The sequence below is a fragment of the Cebus imitator genome, unplaced genomic scaffold (genome assembly GCF_001604975.1).
Source record: "Cebus imitator isolate Cc_AM_T3 unplaced genomic scaffold, Cebus_imitator-1.0 Scaffold2, whole genome shotgun sequence".
NCBI lineage: Eukaryota > Metazoa > Chordata > Mammalia > Primates > Cebidae > Cebus > Cebus imitator.
The window spans coordinates 424,432-442,537 of NW_016107317.1; the positions used below are offsets into that span (position 1 = coordinate 424,432).

Here is an 18,106-nt window from a genome sequence, read left to right on the forward strand (position 1 = left end):
TCACCATGTTGACCAGGATGGTCTCGATCTCTTGACCTCGTGATCCACCCGCCTCGGCCTCCCAAAGTGCTGGGATTACAGGCTTGAGCCACCGCGCCCGGCCCTCATTCTTTTTTTTTAAGGGTGAATAATATTCTGTCATATGTATATACTACATTTTGTTTATCCTTTCATCCACTGATGGACATTTGGGTTGTTTCTACTTTGGCTGTTATGAATAATGCTGCTGTGAACATTGATACATAAATATCTATATGAGTTGCTGCTTTCAGTTCTTTTGGGAGCATACCCAGAGGTGGAATTGCTAGGTCATGCGGTAATTCTGCGTTTAATTTTTTTTCTCCCTTGTAATTACCTACAATGTGGTAAAATACACTTGACATGAAATTTACCACAGTAACCATTTTTAAGTATACAGTTCAGTGGTATTAAGTACATTGAGATTGTTGTGTGACCATCACTTCTGTCAGTTTCCAGAATGTTTTTCACATTGCAAACCTGAAACTCTATATCCGTTAAACAGCAACTTAACCATCCTCTCTTCCTCCCAGCCCTGGTAACCACTGTTATATTTTCTTTCTCTATGAATTTAACTTTTCTGTGTACTTCAGGTAAATGGAATAATTCAGTGTTTGCTTGTGATGACTGGCTTATTTCATTTAGTGTAATATCTTCAAGATTCACCCATGTTGTAGCATATGTCAGATTTTCTTGGCTGGCTGCAGTGGCTCACACCTGTAATCTCAGCACTTTGGGAGGCCAAGGTGGGCGGATCATGAGGTCGGGAGATTGAGACCATCCTGGCCAACGTGATGAAACCCTGTCTTTACTAAAAATACAAAAATTAGCTGGGCGTGATGATGTACACCTGTAGTGCTAGCTACTCAGGAGGCTGAGGCAGGAGAATCACTTGAACTTAGGAAGTGGAGGTTGCAGTGAGCCAAGATCGCACCAATGCACTCCAGCCTGGTGACAGTGAGACTCCATCTCAAAAAAAAAATTTCTTTTAAAGGCTGAATACCTCATGTGTGCATATATAGTAGAATATTATTCAGTCTTAGAAGGGAATTCCTTTTTAAGGAATGCCACATTTTGCTTATTCATTCATCTATTGATGGAAATTTGAATTTTTTCCGTGTTTTGGCTATTATAAATAATGTTCTTTTTTTTCTTTTGAGACAGAGTCATGCTGTGTTAACAGGCTGGTGTGCAGTGGCATGATCTCAGCTCACTGCAACCTCCGCCTCCTGGGTTCAAGTGATTCTCCTGCCTCTGCCTCCCAAGTAGCTGGGACTACAGGAGTGCGCCACCACGCCCAGCTAATTTTTAGTAGAGATGGGGTTTCACCATGTCAGCCAGGCTAGTCTCGAATTCTTGACCTTGTGAGTTCGCCCACCTCCGCCTCCCAAAGTGCTAGGATTACAGGCGTGAGCCACCACACCTGGCCTGTAAATAATGTTCTTTGAACATGGCTGTACAAATGTCTCTTTGAGACTCTGCTTTTGATTCTTTTGGGTATATACTCAGAAGTAGAATTGCTGGATCATATAGTAGTTTTACGTTTAATTTTTGGAGGAACAACCACACCCCTTTCCCCAGTGGCTATGCTATATACCATGTTACATCCCCACCAGCAGTGCATAAGAGTTCTAAATCCTCGCCGTCACTCTTCTTCTTTTTATTTCTTTTTGATAGTAGCCATCTTTTTTTTTTTTTTTTTTTTTTTTTTTTTTTTTTTTTTTTTTTTTTTTTTTTTTTTTTTTTTTTGAGACGGAGTTTCGCTCTTGTTACCCAGGCTGGAATGCAATGGCGCAATCTCGGCTCACCACAACCTCCCGCCTCCTGGGTTCAAGCGATTCTCCTGCCTCAGCCTCCCAAGTAGCTGGGATTACAGGCACCCACCACCATGCCCAGCTAATTTTTGTATTTTTAGTAGAGGTGGGGTTTCACCACGTTGGCCAGGTGGTCTCGATCTCCTGACCTTGTGATCTGCCCGCCTTGGCCTCCCAAAGTGCTGAGATTACAGGCATGAGCCTGTGATAGTAGCCATCTTACTGGGTGTGAGGTAGCATCCCGTTTTTGTTTTGAATTGCACTTCCCTAATGATTAGGGATGTTGGGAATTCTTTCATGTGCTTGTTTGGCATTTGTATCTATTATTTGGAGAAATGTCTATTCAAGTCCCTTGACCATTTTTGAATTGGATTGTTGGAGGGATTTTGCTGAGCTTTAGGAATTCTCTATATATTCTGGATATTAATCTCTTTACATGATTTGAAAATATTTTCTCCATTTTGTGGGCTGCCTTTTTACTCTGTTGATAGTATCTTTTAATGCATAAAATTTAAAAATTTTCATTGGCCAATTTATCTTTTTTTGTTGTTGCCTGTGCTTTTGGTGTCATATTTAAAACATCATTGCCAAATTCAGTGTCATGAAGCTTTTGCCTGTGTTTTCTCATTATAGGAAACTGTAGTAAAAGACATTAAAAGTTTGATTGTTTTAGATCTTAAATCTAGGTCATGGATTCATTTTTAATTAAGTTTTGTATATGGTGGTAGGTAAAGATCCAACCTCATTCTTTTGTGTGTGGATAGCCAGCTTTCCTAGTAGCATTTGTTGGAAAAAACTGTCCTTTCCCAGTTGAATGGTCTTGGTGCACCACTCAACAGTCATGTGACCCTATATGTGAAGGTTTGTTCTGGGCCCTCTACTCATATCTGTGGTCTGTTTGTCTTTATGCCAGTGCCACACTTTTTATTACTGTAGCTTTAAGTTTTGAAATCAGGAAGAGTGAGTCCTCCAGCTTTGTTCTTCTTTTTCAGGATTGTTTGGGCTCTTCAGGATCTCTTGAGATTTCATATGAATTTTAGGATGGGTTTTTCTATTTCTGAAAAACAAAAACAGTTACTGGATTTTGTTAGGGATTGCATTGAACCTTTAAATCACTTTGGGTAATATTGACATCTTAATATTAAGTCTTCCAATCAATGATTGTGGGGTGTCTTAACATTTATATGTGTACTCTTTAATTCCTTTCAGCTATATTTTATGGTTTTTATTGTACAAGTCTTTCATCTCCTTGGATAATTCCTAGGTGTTTTATTTTTTTTGATGCAGTTGTAAGTGGAATTGTTTTTTAAATTTCCTTTTTGGATTGTTGGTTAATATATAGAAATGCAGTTGATTTTTGTGTGTTTACTTTGTATCCTGCTACTTTGCTGAAGTTATTTATTTATTAGTTCTAACAGTATTTGTGTGGAATATTCAGGTTTTCTGTATAAGAGATTGTATCTAAATTCACTTCTTTCTAATTTGGATGACTTTTATTTCTTCTCTTGTCTAATTACTCTTGCTAGAACTTCCATTATTATGTTGCATCAAAGTGGTGAAATTAAGCATCCTTGCTTCATTCCTGATCTTAGAGGGAAAGCTTTCAGGTCATCACCATTGAATATGAAGTTCGCTTGCATTTCTCTCATATGGTTTTTATTATGTTGAGATAGTCTCCTTCCATTCCTAGTTTGTTGAATGTTTTGTTTGTTTTTATCAAGAAAGGTTGTTGAATTTTGTCAAATGCTTTCTCTGCATCCTTTGAAATGATTTTGTGGTTTCCTTCCCTTAAGTCTTCTAACATGGTGTGTTATACTGATTGATTTTCAAGTGTTGAATCATCCTTGTGTTCCTGGAATAAATCTCACTTGGTCGTGGTGTATAATCCTTTTATATGCTCCTGAATTTAGGTTGTTAGTTTGTTTTGGATTTTTGCATCAATGTTTGTAAGGTATATTGGTCTATAGTTTTCTTTTCTTGTGTTTTTGTCTGGCTTCGGAATCAGGGTAATGCTGCCCTTGTAAATGAGTTAGAGAATATTTTCTCCTCTTCAGTTTTTTGGGAAAGTCTAAGAAGAGTTCATGTTCTTTTAAATGACCGATAGAACTCACTGTGAAACTATCAGGTCCAGGACTTTTGTCAGGAAATTTTTGATTCTTATTTAATCTCCTTACTAATTTATAGGTCTATTCAGAATTTCTGTGTGTTTTAGCCTTGGTAGGTTCTATGTTTCTAGGAATTTGTCCATTTCACCTAGGTTATCTAATTTATTGCTGTACAATACTCATAGTACCTTGTAAAGTCATTTTTATTTCCATAGAGTCAGTATTAATGTCCATACTTTCATTTCTCACTTTAGTAATTTGAGTTGTTTCTCTCTCTTTTTTTCTTAGTTCCTCTACTCTAGCAAAAGGTTTGTCAATTTTGTTTATCTTTTTAAAGACTCAACTTTTGGTGGTGGTGATTTTCTCTCTCCTTTTTTTTTCCCCCTGTTCTCTATTTTATTTATCTCTGCTCTAATCTTTATTATTTCTATTCTTCTGCTAACTTTGGGTTTAGTTTGTTCTTTCTCCAGTTCCTTAAGTTGTAAAGTTAGGTTTACAACTTAATGTGAGATCTTTCTTTTTATTTTTTATTTGATTTATAGAGATGGATATCACTCTGTTGCCCAGGCTGGAGTGCAGTGGTATAATCATAGCTTATTGTAGCCTCGAACTCCTGGTCTCAAGTGATTCTTCTGCCTCACTCTCCCAAGTAACTGAGACTACAGACATACACTACCATGCCTGGCTAATTTTTATTTATTTACTTATTTTTTTTTTAAAGAGACAGAGTCTCACTGTGTTGCCCAAGCTGGTCTTGAACTCCTGGGCTCAAGCGATCCTCCCTCCTCAGCCTCCTGAGTAGCTGGGATTATAGATTTGAGTCACCACACCCAACTCTTTTTTAATGTAAACTTTTTTTTTTTTTTTTTTTTTTTTTTTTTTTTTTTTTTTTTTTTTTTTTTTTTTTTTTTTTGATATGGAGTCTTGCTCTGTTACCCAGGCTAGAGTGCAGTGGCAAAATCTCAGCTCATTGATTGCAGCCTCTGCCTCCCGGGTTCAAGCAATTCTCCTGCCTCAGACTCCAGAGCAGCTGGGTTTACAGGCACACACCACCACGCCCAGCTAATTTTTGTATGTTTTTTTTTTTAGTAGAGATGGGGTTTCACCATGTTGGCCAGGCTGGTCTTGAACTCCTGACCTCAAGTGATCCACCTGTCTTGGCCTCCCAAAGTGCTGGGATTACAGGCGTACACCACCATGCCCAGCCTATTGTAAACATTTATAGTTATAAATTTTCTCCTTAGCATTGCTTTCACTGCATTTCATAAGCTTTAGTATATTGTGTTTTTGTCTTAATTTATTTTTGTTTTTTTGATTATTACAGCATGTCTCTGCACCAGGAACCAGCCTGAGGTACACATGTTAGGTCTCCTCAGATCTTTTCTGAGCCTCTGCTTTTCCCTGGGCATGCATAGCAACTATCTAATTTTTCCTATATATGTGGTTGCTTTTGAATATCCTGGTCTTTAATGTTTGACTCCCAGAGGGGGAAAAAGAAAAAAGTGAAGGAGGAGAAAAAACATGCTTCCCGTTTTAATCTTCTGGAAGTCAGTTCAGCATGAGTAGGAGGGCCTTGCAGCAGTGTGTCGGAGGTGCAACAACGGTGACCACTGTCTCTCTGCACCTTTGTGATCAGAAGCAGCCGTCATTGATCAGAGCATAGATCCATATTTAGAGGACAGGGTCCTTTTCTACCCTGCTGTCTCCCACAAACTGTGTGCAAGCCACTCCAGGAATAAGTGCATAGCTGCCTGCAGTGGGGCTGAGAGCTTTGGGATGGGTAGGTGCTATTATGATAACATCTGAAATTGACTGAAAGTAATCATAATTTATCATCCAGGCCTTCCTCTGGATGTTGTAAGCCTTCGATAGACTCTAGAGCTATAGAATAGTTATATCATACAGAGTGTACCAGTGCAATTATTTAGTTGGGAAGACAAATTCCTGGTGCTTTCTACCAGTCTTCCCCAAATTCCCTCTATAATTTTTTTTAGGAACCCCCATACTGTTTTCCCCAGCAGGTGCACCATTTTACATTCTCATCAGCAGTGCACAAGGGTTCCAAAGATACGGAGAACATCCTTTCCAACACGTGTTGTTTTCCGTTGTTGGGATAATAGCCATCCTAATGATTAAGTGGTACCTCCTTGTGTTTTTTATTTCCCTCATGATTAGTGACGTCGAATGTTCTTCATGTGCTTATTGGCCACTTGTATATTTTCTTTGGCGAAATGCCTATTTAAGCCCTTTGCCCAGTTGGTTGGTTTGTTGTTTTATCTTTTTAATTTTAGCTCCTTTTCATATTTGCTGTTCTTGTAAATAACTCTGCTTTTTCTGGTAATCTGCTTGAGGAGTGAGATCATTTCTTTGCTATTTCCTACAGTGCTAGTACATAGTAGTGTGTGCCTGGTAAATACGGTGGTAGGATAGGCCAGTCATACAGCCAGATGTTGAAACCCTGCTTAATTGACTACTACAGTTGGTGACTGGGGACTTTGAGACAGTGAGGAAATAACATGAATTGTATGCCTGCTTTGTGCTCGGCATTGTGCTAGGCCTACTTTACATAATTCCCGCAATACTCCTTTAATACATGTGACACTTACTGTGTAGATGAAGGATTTGAATTAAGGGAAGTTAAATTTAGACTCCCATACCATCACACAGGTAGTAAGTGGCAATCCTTGGATTCCAATTCCAGGTCTACCTGACTCCAAACTTTTTCATTATACCATGCTGTCGCCCTTCCCTAGTTTGGTAAGTTCAAACAGAGAGCAAGCCTGTGAACCTGGAAATTGTTTAGGGCAGATGAGGAGTTGAACATTTACTTAATAAGAGACAGAGAATCTTGCTGTATTGCCCAGGCTGGCTTTGAACTTCTAGGCTTAAGCAATCCTCCCACCTCTGCCTACGAAGTAGCTAGTAACTACAGCCTATTCCATTTTACTTAATTCTTTGAGAGGAAAAAGTAGAGATTATGAAATGCTAAGTTTATAGCAGTGAACAGGATTCCTTGAAGACACTGATATGTGTCGTTTGGGGATGCCAATGACCTTTGCAAATGCTGTGTCTACTTTTGGGTGTGACATCCTCTATTCTTGTTTCTTTGCTACCATAAATTAGGGCTGCTGGCCATGGCCAAATGGGTGCCTAACGTAGAAGGAGGAAGTGCTTTTCATCGCTTACCACAAATTCCCTTGAAGCCTTTACCTCTCCGAGTCTTAAGAAAGGCAAGAATAAAGGGAACAGAGTTTTATTGAAATCCTGTTGTGTGCTAGGCAAACCCTAGAAGGGAAGTTGATATTATCTTGCTTTTACATATGAGAAAATTGAGCCTCAAAGACATAAGATAAATTGTCCAGATTCATGCAGCTAATAAATAAGGGATCTGCATTCAGCTTTTTCCATGCTGCCTCCATTTAAAAGTTCCTCTTTCTTGTCCTCTGGTGGGTTTCAGAGATCCTGGGAGAAATGTTTGTATCCTCACCAAACATCGTGGTGGGTGGGCATCTTACATGGGCTTGTTCTGCACTTGCAGTTTCTTCTTCCACACGGTATAACCAAAGCAATGTTGATAGCTGTTGTCTACAGGGCCTTTTCTGCTGGGCAAAGTTAGCACTCCTCTGAGGTGACATGGTAGGGATAAAAGTTCCTAAAGGAACCAGTCCTAGAGAGCACCCTTTTTCTAAGTATCCTGAAGAAATCAATCACTAACGCACATCACAAAATCCTCTCCAAGTTGTGACGTTTTTAGACTTTCCCTTTCTTTAAGAAGAGGTAGGAGTGCCTTTGAGAACTAGAGTTTGTAAAGGATACGTAGCTTAAGTGCTTTTATCTTTGAAATATATTATGACCAATAGACTCAAAAGTTCTTTATTAATTTTGGGGATATCATAGTCAGTTTGGGATACTATAACAGAATACCATAAACTGGGTGGCTTAAACAACAAACATTTATCTCTGTTAGTTCTGGTGGCTGGGAAGTCTGAGCTCAAGGTGCCAGCAAATTTGCCTCTGCCGAGGACCCCACTCCCTGGTTTGCAGATGGCCATCTTCTTGCTGTGGCCTCACATGGCCGGGAATGGAAAAAGTGAGGGTAGGCTCTCATGCCTCTTCTTCTAAGGACACTAGTCACATTCATAAAGCCTCCACATTCATGATCTACCCACCCTCTAAGCTCCCCACCTCCTAATACCATTACACTGGGGATTACATAGGAATTTTGGGGGATACAAACATTCAGTCCATACAACGGGATTTCTTTTTTCAGAATCTGTTGTTTAATTGTAACTTCACAGTAACTTTTGTCAAAGTTATATATAATTTCTACTTCCTGGATTCTGTAGCAGGAAATGGAGCTCATATGTGCCCCAATATTTGTAGTACTGATTTCTAGTCCTAGAAGTATCTAAGCCTGTCAGAGTTACAGAATTCAGTTTGGTGATAGGCTAAGCTCATAGCCATATGGCTCTGCACTGTGCTATAGAAAAACTGTGGGTTCCCCCGACCTGACATTTCAGAATGAAAAAGATCACTCAGCAAAATATTTCCCACATTTCTAACCCTGATGATTTTTCCACTCAACACTTTACACAAAGAGGTAGGTACAGATGGTAGTTTGCTGGATCTTTGGAATATTCAGGCTTAGTCGTCACTCACTCCCTGGAGCCTACTACTCATTCTTGTATAAACAAAGTGGTTTAAACAAGGTCTTAGGAAATATCTCCAGGACTTACCATTTGCAAACCTAACCCTTAATATATGGAATTTGTTAGATCAGGTTTTTAACTCAGTAAACATCTTTGTGTATATCACCTTATAAAACTAAAGAAGAATTAGAAAACTGAAGGCAATGGCCCTGTTCCTTGACTGTAAGGAAGATGTAATTTAGAAAATTCTTTTCTTTAACATGAAAAACTAATCATAAGTATGTGGATCAGTATTCTTTATGGAGTATTAGGAGTGAAGTGTCATGATGCTATGATTTTTTTAATGGCTCAGCAAAATAAAAATTATATAGTGAGATGAAGTAGATATGACAAAATATTAGTTGTTGAATCTAGATGGTGTGTATTTGGGTGTACATTTTTTCCCTACTTTTCTAGGTTTAAAAATTTTCATAATAAAGTGTAAAAAATCTTAACTGTAAATAACATTTATAAAATGATACAAAAAATAATTTCAAGGGTGGTACATGGTTCATTCTCTATTAATGGTAAGAGTTTAGGTAATTAATGGCATTAGTAGGAAATAGTTAAAATAGGGGTATAAAACCAGAGGCCTGCAGAGGCCAGGCAGGTCATATGGGTGAGTGGAGCTGCCGGCATTAGACAGGATGGGAGGTGGTGGGGACTGGGCAAACAGGCAGGCACACACCTCATTGAAAGCATTCCAAAAATTTAAAAAATCTTAATGTGCATTCAGAATGAAACACTTCCAAGGGCTGGCAGTTTGTGGTCTCCTAAAAATGACAAAATTTGCCATCTCTAAATTTACCCAGCTTTCTATCCTTCTCCCTCTTTTCAGAAGATCCAGGAGAGGTGCAGCTATCAGTGTGAGAGGGAGATGGTATCTTGGCGCAAGATGGTGATGGGAAAACGTTGTATTCAGTGCCTCTAGAATTTGCCTGGGTTGCCACAGCTTTGTTGCTTCAGGAATGGAAAGTGTGGCCCATCTTCTTCTTTTCTCTGTCCCGTCTTGCTCCTTCTATGACCCGGGGCAGGATTTGCGGCGGGTTTATGGAGGCTCTTATGAGTCAAGGAAGCACATTCTGAGGATACACTCATGCACCTGGGTTTTGTTTTTAGATGGTTAGAGGGAGTGTGCAATTGTGATTTATAAGAATGACTTAAAGTATAATTCCTTTGATTTTGAAGTTGGCTGGGCAACTTAATTTGAACGCCCTAATGTGCCTATTAGACCTGGCAGCCTTCTCAAAATCCCCCTCCTACCTCATTTCCCCCACCCGCCACCTTTTTCTGAGGAGGCAGAGGTGAGACTTTCGTTTTGTGAGCTAAGGTTGGGCTCTGGGCCGTCTGCTTCAGCTGCCCGGCAGCTTGGGCTTCCCAGTAGCCTTCCTCCACCTCATTCTATAATTCAGGCTCCCAGTAGTCTTCCTAAGCACCAGAGAGCTTCCTCATGCACCTTGGAAGAACAGATTCAGACTGAGACAAGGACTCACTCTTAGGCATAAATGCAGCCTACAGAGACCCTGGGAAGCCTTTTTCCTCCTAATAGCTTCCTAGACTCATGGTTTCCTTGGAATTCCAGCAATAGAACTGTATCCTCTTACCCTAATTTGAGAACCTTCTATGTGCCAGGTGGTATACTAGACATGATATATAATCACCTTAGAAAAAATGTTTTAAGATGTGTTCAGCCATATGAACTTCGGTGAGAATTAAAGATGAGGTTTTTACTTAAAGAGTAGGGGGCTCTTGGGGTGGGTGAAGAAGGGAGAAATGCCTCTGAAGATCTTACTCATAGATGCAAAAAGACCTCAGCTACTTTTTGTTAAAATGAGTTTATTAAAAAAAATTAAAGGGGAAATGCATTCATTTGGTTAAAAAAGTTATGTTAAAAGTATACTATGAAATTCCGCCCCCCAACCTCTTGCCTTCATCTAATTCTTATATGTCATTTCAGAGTTTCTTTATGTAAATATAAGCATATCTGAACATACTCTTATTTACTTGCACCCAACCCCCATTTTTATGCAATGATAGCACACTCTATGTATCTGTATATCTTTTAAAAAGTGTATCTTTGGAGATTTTTTTCCATGGAAGCATATAGAGAGCACCCTTATTCTTTTATTTGTTCATGCAATACTATTTATAGATGTGTCTTGATTTAATTAACAAGCCCTCTATTCATGGACATTGGGTGTTTGCTGACCTCTGCTGTTGCAGTCACTGCTGCAGTGAATACTTTTGTATATATGTTATACATCATTTAGCATGTGTGGTACTGTGTGTATAAATTCCTAGTTGCTGCATCAGAGGCTGTGCATTTGTAATTTTGTTATCCATGCTAAAATTGCCCTCCATAGGGTGTTAAGAACTGACACACTAAGCAGCAAAGCCTTTTTCCTCACAGTTCTACCTACAAAGTGTTCTCCATGCTTTTCATTTTTACCAATTTCACAGGTGAAAAATGGGCTTGCCGTGAACTTTAAATTTGTTTTTATTATTGTAAGCAAGGTTGTATATCTTTTCTTATGGTTGAGGTGTTGGTATTTCCTTTTCTGTGAAATATCTTTCCATATCTTTTGTTCATCTTTCTTTTACTAAGTTTTTATTTGCCATTTTTTTTTTTTTTTAAGAGACGGAGTCTTGATCTCAGCTCACTTCAGCCTTGCCTCCCAGGTTCAAGAGATTCTTCTGCCTCAGCATCCCAAGTAGATGGGATTACAGGTGCACGCTATCACGCCCAGCTACTTTTTGTATTTTTAGTAGAAACAGGGTTTCACTGTGTTGGCCAGGCTTGTCTTGAACTCCTGACCTCAGGTAACCTGCTGCCTGCCTCAGCCTCCCAAAGTGCTGGGATTATAGGCGTGAGCCCCGTGCCCAGCCTTATCTGCCAATTTCTAGGCACTCTTTATATATTAGGAAGTTTACTCTATCTGATATGAGTTATCATATTAGGAGGAAAAAAGCTTCCTGGGGTCTCTACAGGTTTTTTATTTCTTCAGGTTTTGAGTATTCTTTTTGTACTTTAAAATTTAACTTGTGGCTGGGTGTGGTGGCTCATGCCTGTAATCCCAGCACTGGGAGACTGAGGAGGGTGGATCACAAGGCCAGGAGTTTGAGACCAGCCTGGCCAACATGGTGAAACCCCATCTCTACTAAAAATACAAAAATTATCCAGGCATAGTGGCATGCCTATAATCCCAGCTACTCAGGAGGCTGAGGCAGAAGAATTGCTCGAACCTGGGAGGTGGAGGTTGCAGTGAGCTGAGCACTCCAGCCACTGCACTCCAGCCTGGGCGAGAGAACGAGACTCTGTCTTGAAAAACAAAACAAAACAGCAACAAAAAAACTTGTGTTTGCTGTCATGAGGAGTCTTGGTTTTTATACTGTTGAATTTATCAATATTTCCTTTAAGACTTGCATTGTCCTGGTCCATTATTAATGGCACAGAAATCATTCATTCCTTTTCCCACAGTGCCTCCTTCTTCTTTTCCTCTTTTAGTTTTGGATTGACAGCAAAAATACTTTTGATACCTTCCCCCAAGTTTGCATTCCTGGAGATGTATTTCTTGTCAATGATAGGGTAGCCCTTGATAGCTTTGTTAGGAGATTTTAGTGGACTGTAAAATTCCCATTTTCTTGGTATAGGCACTCTGGGAAACTGACAGTTTCTTTTAAACTAAACATGCAATTACCATATGACCCAGCAATTGCATTCTTGGGCATTTATCCCAGAGAAATGAAAACTTATGTTTACACAAAAACCTGTACATGACTGCTCACAGCAGACTTGTTTGTAACAGTCTCAAACTAGAAACAACCCAAATGTCCCTCAGTGGGTGAATGGTTAAACAAGCTGTGATACATAGATACCATGGAATACTACTCAGAAATAAAAAAAGAATTAACCATTGATATATAAACAACATAGACAAATCTCTAAAAGTATTATGTTGGGCAAAAAAAAAAAATCCAATCCCAAAAGCTTACATGATATATTATTTCATTTATATAACACTTTTGAAAGGACAGACTTTGAGAAACAGTGAATGGATTAATGGTTGCCAGTTATTGAAGACGGAAGGGGGGTGATGGAACTTTACAGCATCTGACCATGGTGGTGAATACATGAACCTACGTATGGGGAAAAAGTTGTACAGAACTAATTACACACACAAATGAGTGCAAACAAAATGAGGAAATCTAGGCTGGGTGTGGTGGCTCATGCCTGTAATCCCAGCACTTTGGGAGGCTAAGGCAGGCGGATCACCTTAGGTCAGGAGTTTGAGATCAGCTTGGCCAACATGGTGAAACCCTGTCTCTACTAAAAATACAAAAATTAGGCAGGAATGGTGGCACATGCCTGTAATCCCAGCTACTCAGGAAGCTGAGGCATGATAATTGCTTGAACATGGTTGCAACGAACGGAGATCATTCCACTGTTCCCCAGCCTGGAAGACAGAGCGAGACCGTGTCTCAAAAAATTAAAAAAAAAAAAAAAAAAAAAAAAAAAAAGAGAGAGAGGAAATCTTTCTCTCCTGTGCAGCGACATACTCCTGTAGTCCCAGCTACTTGGGAGGCTTGGGAGGCCGAGGTGGGGAGGATCTCTTGAACTCAGAAGTTTGAGCCAGCCTCGGCAACAGAGGGAGATACCATCTCGAAACGAGAAAAGGGAGGGATGGATAGGAAATCTGAATAAGATCGGTGGATTATATCTATGTCAATGTCCTGGTTGTGATATCGTACCATAGTTTTGCAAGATGTTACTATCGAGGGAAATTAGATAAAGGAGTCACAGGATCCTATACATAGGATCTTAATAAAAATTTCAATGAAAAAAATCCCAATTTCTGCTAATACTGGATTCACCAAAACATACTACCTAGAAGCAGGTTCCGTTGAAGTAACTTGTGCTCTCCTGTGTTAGGACTTGCGGTGCAGCAGCTTAGCAGTGGAATGTGGAGGAGTTTAGCAGTGCCTCGGGTTCCAGCCCTACTGTACTCTGCTCTGTCAGGCAGATGAAGATCTGAGAGCACTGACAAGCATTTCCTAGGATTCTCTGGGACAACCCAGCTGGGTAGCCATTCATACAGCCTGCCTGCAGGGAAAGAATACTGGCTTCAGCTCCTAATAGAAGAGTGTGGGGTGGATGTTGGTGGTTGGGGACAGTGAGGGGTAGACATTGGTGGTTGGGGTCAGTGGGGAAGATGAGCTTCGGCTGGGCCTGGTAGCTCACACTGAGGTGGGAGGACCACTTGAGCCAGAAGTTGGAGACCAACCTGGGCAGCATGGTGAAACCCGGTTTCTACTAAAAATACAAAAACTAGCTGGATGTGGTAACAAGTGCCTGTGGTCTCAGCTACTTGGGAGGCTGGAATGGGAAGATTGCTTGGGTCCAGGAGTTCAAGGTTGCAGTGAGCTGAGATTGCGCCACTGCACTCCAGCTGGGCGACAGAGCGAGACTTCGTCTAAAAAAAAAAAAAAAAAAAAAGAAGAGGTTGAGCTTTGATGTGCCCTGCATGTGCCCGATTGTCATATGTATCCTGTGTACCTTGTGCTGTAGTATTGGCTCTGGCATGAGACAGAGTGGCCTGGCATGTGATAGAGGGATCACTGGGATCCCCAAGACCCTGCTAGGGAATCTCTCAGGTCAAAACTATTTTTGTAATAATATTTAGACATTATTTGCAAATCATGGTCATTCTCTTACACAAGTGTCCAGTGGAGTTTTCCAGAGGCTAAATGATGTGAAGTAGTAACAGATTAAATGCAGAAGCAGCTATGAGATTCCAGCTGTTTTCTATTAAGGCAGACATTAAAAAGACATAAAAAAAAAAAAAAAAAAACAGTGCCATTTGTTTTTTTGTTTGTTTGTTTGTTTGTTTGTTTTTTTGAGACGGAGTTTCACTCATGTTACCCAGGCTGGAGTGCAGTGGCGCGATCTCGGCTCACCGCAACCTCCGCCTCCTGGGTTCAGGCAATTCTCCTGCCCCAGCCTCCTGAGTCACTGGGATTACAGGCACGCGCCACCATGCCCAGCTAATTTTTTGTACTTTTAGTAGAGACGGGGTTTCACCATGTTGACCAGGATGGTCTCGATCTCTTGACCTCGTGATCCACCCGCCTCGGCCTCCCAAAGTGCTGGGATTACAGGCTTGAGCCACCGCGCCCAGCCTGCCATTTGTTTTACTTTTTTCTTTTGGAAGAATATTTTCCTTAAAATGTTATTCGTGTTGGCCGGGCGCAGTGGCTCACACCTGTAATCCTAGCACTTTGGGAGGCCAAGGTGGGCGGATCAAAAGGTCAAGAGATCGAGACCATCCTGGCCAACATGGTGAAACCCCATCTCTACTAAAAATACAAAAAATTAGCCGGGCATGGTGGCACGCACCTGTGGTCCCAGCTACTCGGGAGGCTGAGGCAGAAGAATGGCTTAAGCCCAGGAGACGGAGGTTGCAGTGAGCCGAGATTGCGCCACTACACTCCAGCCTGATGACAGAGCAAGACTCTGTCTCAAAAAAAAAAAAAAAAAAAAAAATGTTATTTGTGTTAACGTGGAAAGGGGTTATCATTATCTTTAAATGATTTAAGATTTAAGGATGTTCTCAGTTTTAATTTTTATAGGTGAATATCGAAAGATATAACCCACATAAACAAAAGCTCTTTGGGGTCCTTGGTAATTTTTGAGAGTGTGGGGGTTCTGACAATTGAGAATTGTTGGTTTGGCAGAAAGCAATAGGCTTAAGTTCTCTACTGGGCTTTGCTTTGTGAATGTGGGCATCATTTGGCCTCTTTAATTGATTTATTCTCCTGCAAATGCTATTAATTGCCCTGCTACATACTTATGAAAATATAATGCCCTATGCAAATACAGGGGAGTTTAATGGTTACATGACTAAACTGGTGTTGAAAGAAAATGTAAAGAATGAGAGTTTCTGGCGTGTTAGCTGACAGTCTGTTTACTTGATAAATATCTTCATTTTAGCATCTCCTAGCCATTTCTATATACATTTCATTTCTTTTTCTCAGTTTTTCCAGAAAACCATTTTAATTATTTAAAAAATTATATTCCCACATTTTCAATTAATAAGGGATTTATATTCCTTGATGAGATGTAATAAAGTCAGGAGTTCTGTCTTGGAGAAACCACTTATTAGCTGTGTGACTTTTGGAAAGTTACTTAACCTGTGTCTTGGCTTCCCCAGGTGTAAATGGAGCTAATGCTACCTCACTTTCCAGCGCAGTTGTGAATATGAAAAATAGTGTACAGGAAGCATTTAGCAAAAGTGCTTGGCACATAGCACATGCTCCATAAATAATATTTGCAACAATTGGCATTAACATATAACAGAAGATGCAAGATTAAATTGAATTCTTACCCTGTCTTCAATGAACTTATTAAACTACTTTATTCACAAGTTTATTAGCAGTAATTTTAATTTAATTTCATTTTTTTTCTCCTTTGAAGGGCTGTTGAGTGGCCAGACTTCCCCAACAAATGCCAAATTGGAGAAACTGGACTCTCAGCAGGTGTTGCAGCTCTGCCTCCGATATCAAGATCACCTGCATCAGTGTGCAGAGGCGGTTGCTTTTGACCAGAATGCTTTGGTTAAACGAATCAAAGAGGTAATGTACTGCAGGAAAATAACATTGCTGACTGGTTATTGTGATTGTCTGCAACTCTGGATTGACATTTGTCACTATTGCTTGCAGGAGATTGCTTTTTCCTAGCAGTAAAATGTGATGTTGAAAAAAGTGGTCCACGGAGCTAGGCCGATTTAGAGTTTGAATCCTGATCACCACTGATTTGCTTGGCCAAGTTGCTTAACTTCTCTTTGTCTCAGTTCCCTCATGTGAAAAATGGGGCTGATAATAGTAACTTACCCCAAGGGTTGACTGACAAATTGCTCAGTAAGTGTTAGCTATTATTCTTATATATAAAGTCCTGCAATACTTATTTGCTCTAGCTACCATTATATCTTTGAATTGACTTTAACCGCTTCCTGTGTATAATTTATATTTTGTTTCCCAGTAGATTATAATTTCTTTCAAAGCAGGAGTCTTGATACAAAAAGCTTCAGTGATTCTTACTGGTTTTATGGAAACAATTATGCCTATTTAACCCACAAATTTTTTTTAGAGAAGCGAAGCAGTGTAATTCATGTGAAAGTGCTTAGTAAACTGAAAGGCATGATATAAATATTGTATAATTATCAATCTCAGTAAGTAGGTACTTCCTTTAAGCACTTAAATGTGTCGTTGACCAGCTGCAGCAAAGCACAGTTCTAGGGGCACCTAGAAATAAGTAAATACATTTTCCAAAGTTTTCAGTCAAGAAGGGGTTTATATTCCTGATACCTGATGTACTATAATATCAAGGAAATGTCAGGAACTATTTGTTGGAGAAACCACTTACATGAATGGCACTCTGAGATTTGTTTAACAAAATGGCCCTTTAACTCTGGTGAGAGAAGGAGATGGACATGGAAAAGCACACAAGTGATGGGGCAAGAATCACTGCAGATGAACAATTTTTATAAAATGGAGGTAGTACATCTTTGAGATTATAAAGTAGTCATTAGTTATACTGACAGATTTAAATTTGCCAACATCTCCAGCATTTTAGTACTTAGCTTTCATAAAATGTTGTATGCATATGCTCTTCTCTCATGGGTTAAATACTATTATTTGGAAAACTATTAAACATGACCTTTGATATTGCTTTTCATTGATGTGGCTTTGCATATATTATAAACTTATTTTACTATATTATGGTCCACCAAGCTTTAATTTCCAAACATGACTCTTCATTGGCAACATGTGGGTTTTTGATTTATTTTAATACTGAGTTCTCCCCTCCTCCCAGTATGTCTACGTGTGGTCTGTGAATCATTATTTTTATAAGATGATATGGTTTGCCTGTGTCCCCACCCAAATCTCCTCTTGAATTGTAGCTTCCATAATTCCCACATGTCATGGGAGGGACCTGGAGGGAGGTAATTGAATCTTTCCCATGCTGTTCTCATGATAGTGAATAAGTCTCATGAGATCTGATGGTTTTATAAAGGGGAGTTCCCCTACACAAGCTCTTTGCCTGCCGCCATGTAAGATGTGACTTTGCTCCTCATTTGCTTTTAGCCATGATTGTGACACCTCCCTAGCCGTGTGGAACTGTGAGTCAATTAAACTTCTTTCCTTTATAAATTACCCAGTCTTGAGTATGTCTTTATTAGCAACATGAGAACAGACTAATACGTAAGGTTGCCAAATGGTACTGATGCCACCCTCTATTAGCTGGGATTTGGGAACCAGTGGTCTTAAGCACTATTTCTAAAATAAGTTCGATAAAACTAGTCCCATATAGGCCGGGCGCGGTGGCTCACGCCTGTAATCCCAGCACTTTGGGAGGCCGAGGCGGGTGGATCATAAGGTCAAGAGATCAAGACCATCCTGGTCAACACGGTGAAACCCCGTCTCT

General features: G+C 39.9%; 1 protein-coding gene across 3 annotated transcripts in view; it reads left to right on the plus strand.

The window, feature by feature from the left end:
* The window catches only part of BORCS5 (BLOC-1 related complex subunit 5), a 90,492-nt gene that overhangs the window by 45,174 nt on the left and 27,212 nt on the right, over window positions 1-18,106 (plus strand). For all 3 annotated transcript variants that reach the window (XM_017527978.2, XM_017527969.2, XM_017527986.2), the window contains exon 3: window positions 16,097-16,254. In XM_017527978.2, coding sequence (XP_017383467.1) covers window positions 16,097-16,254 — 158 coding nt within the window. The remainder of the gene's footprint in view (window positions 1-16,096; window positions 16,255-18,106) is intronic.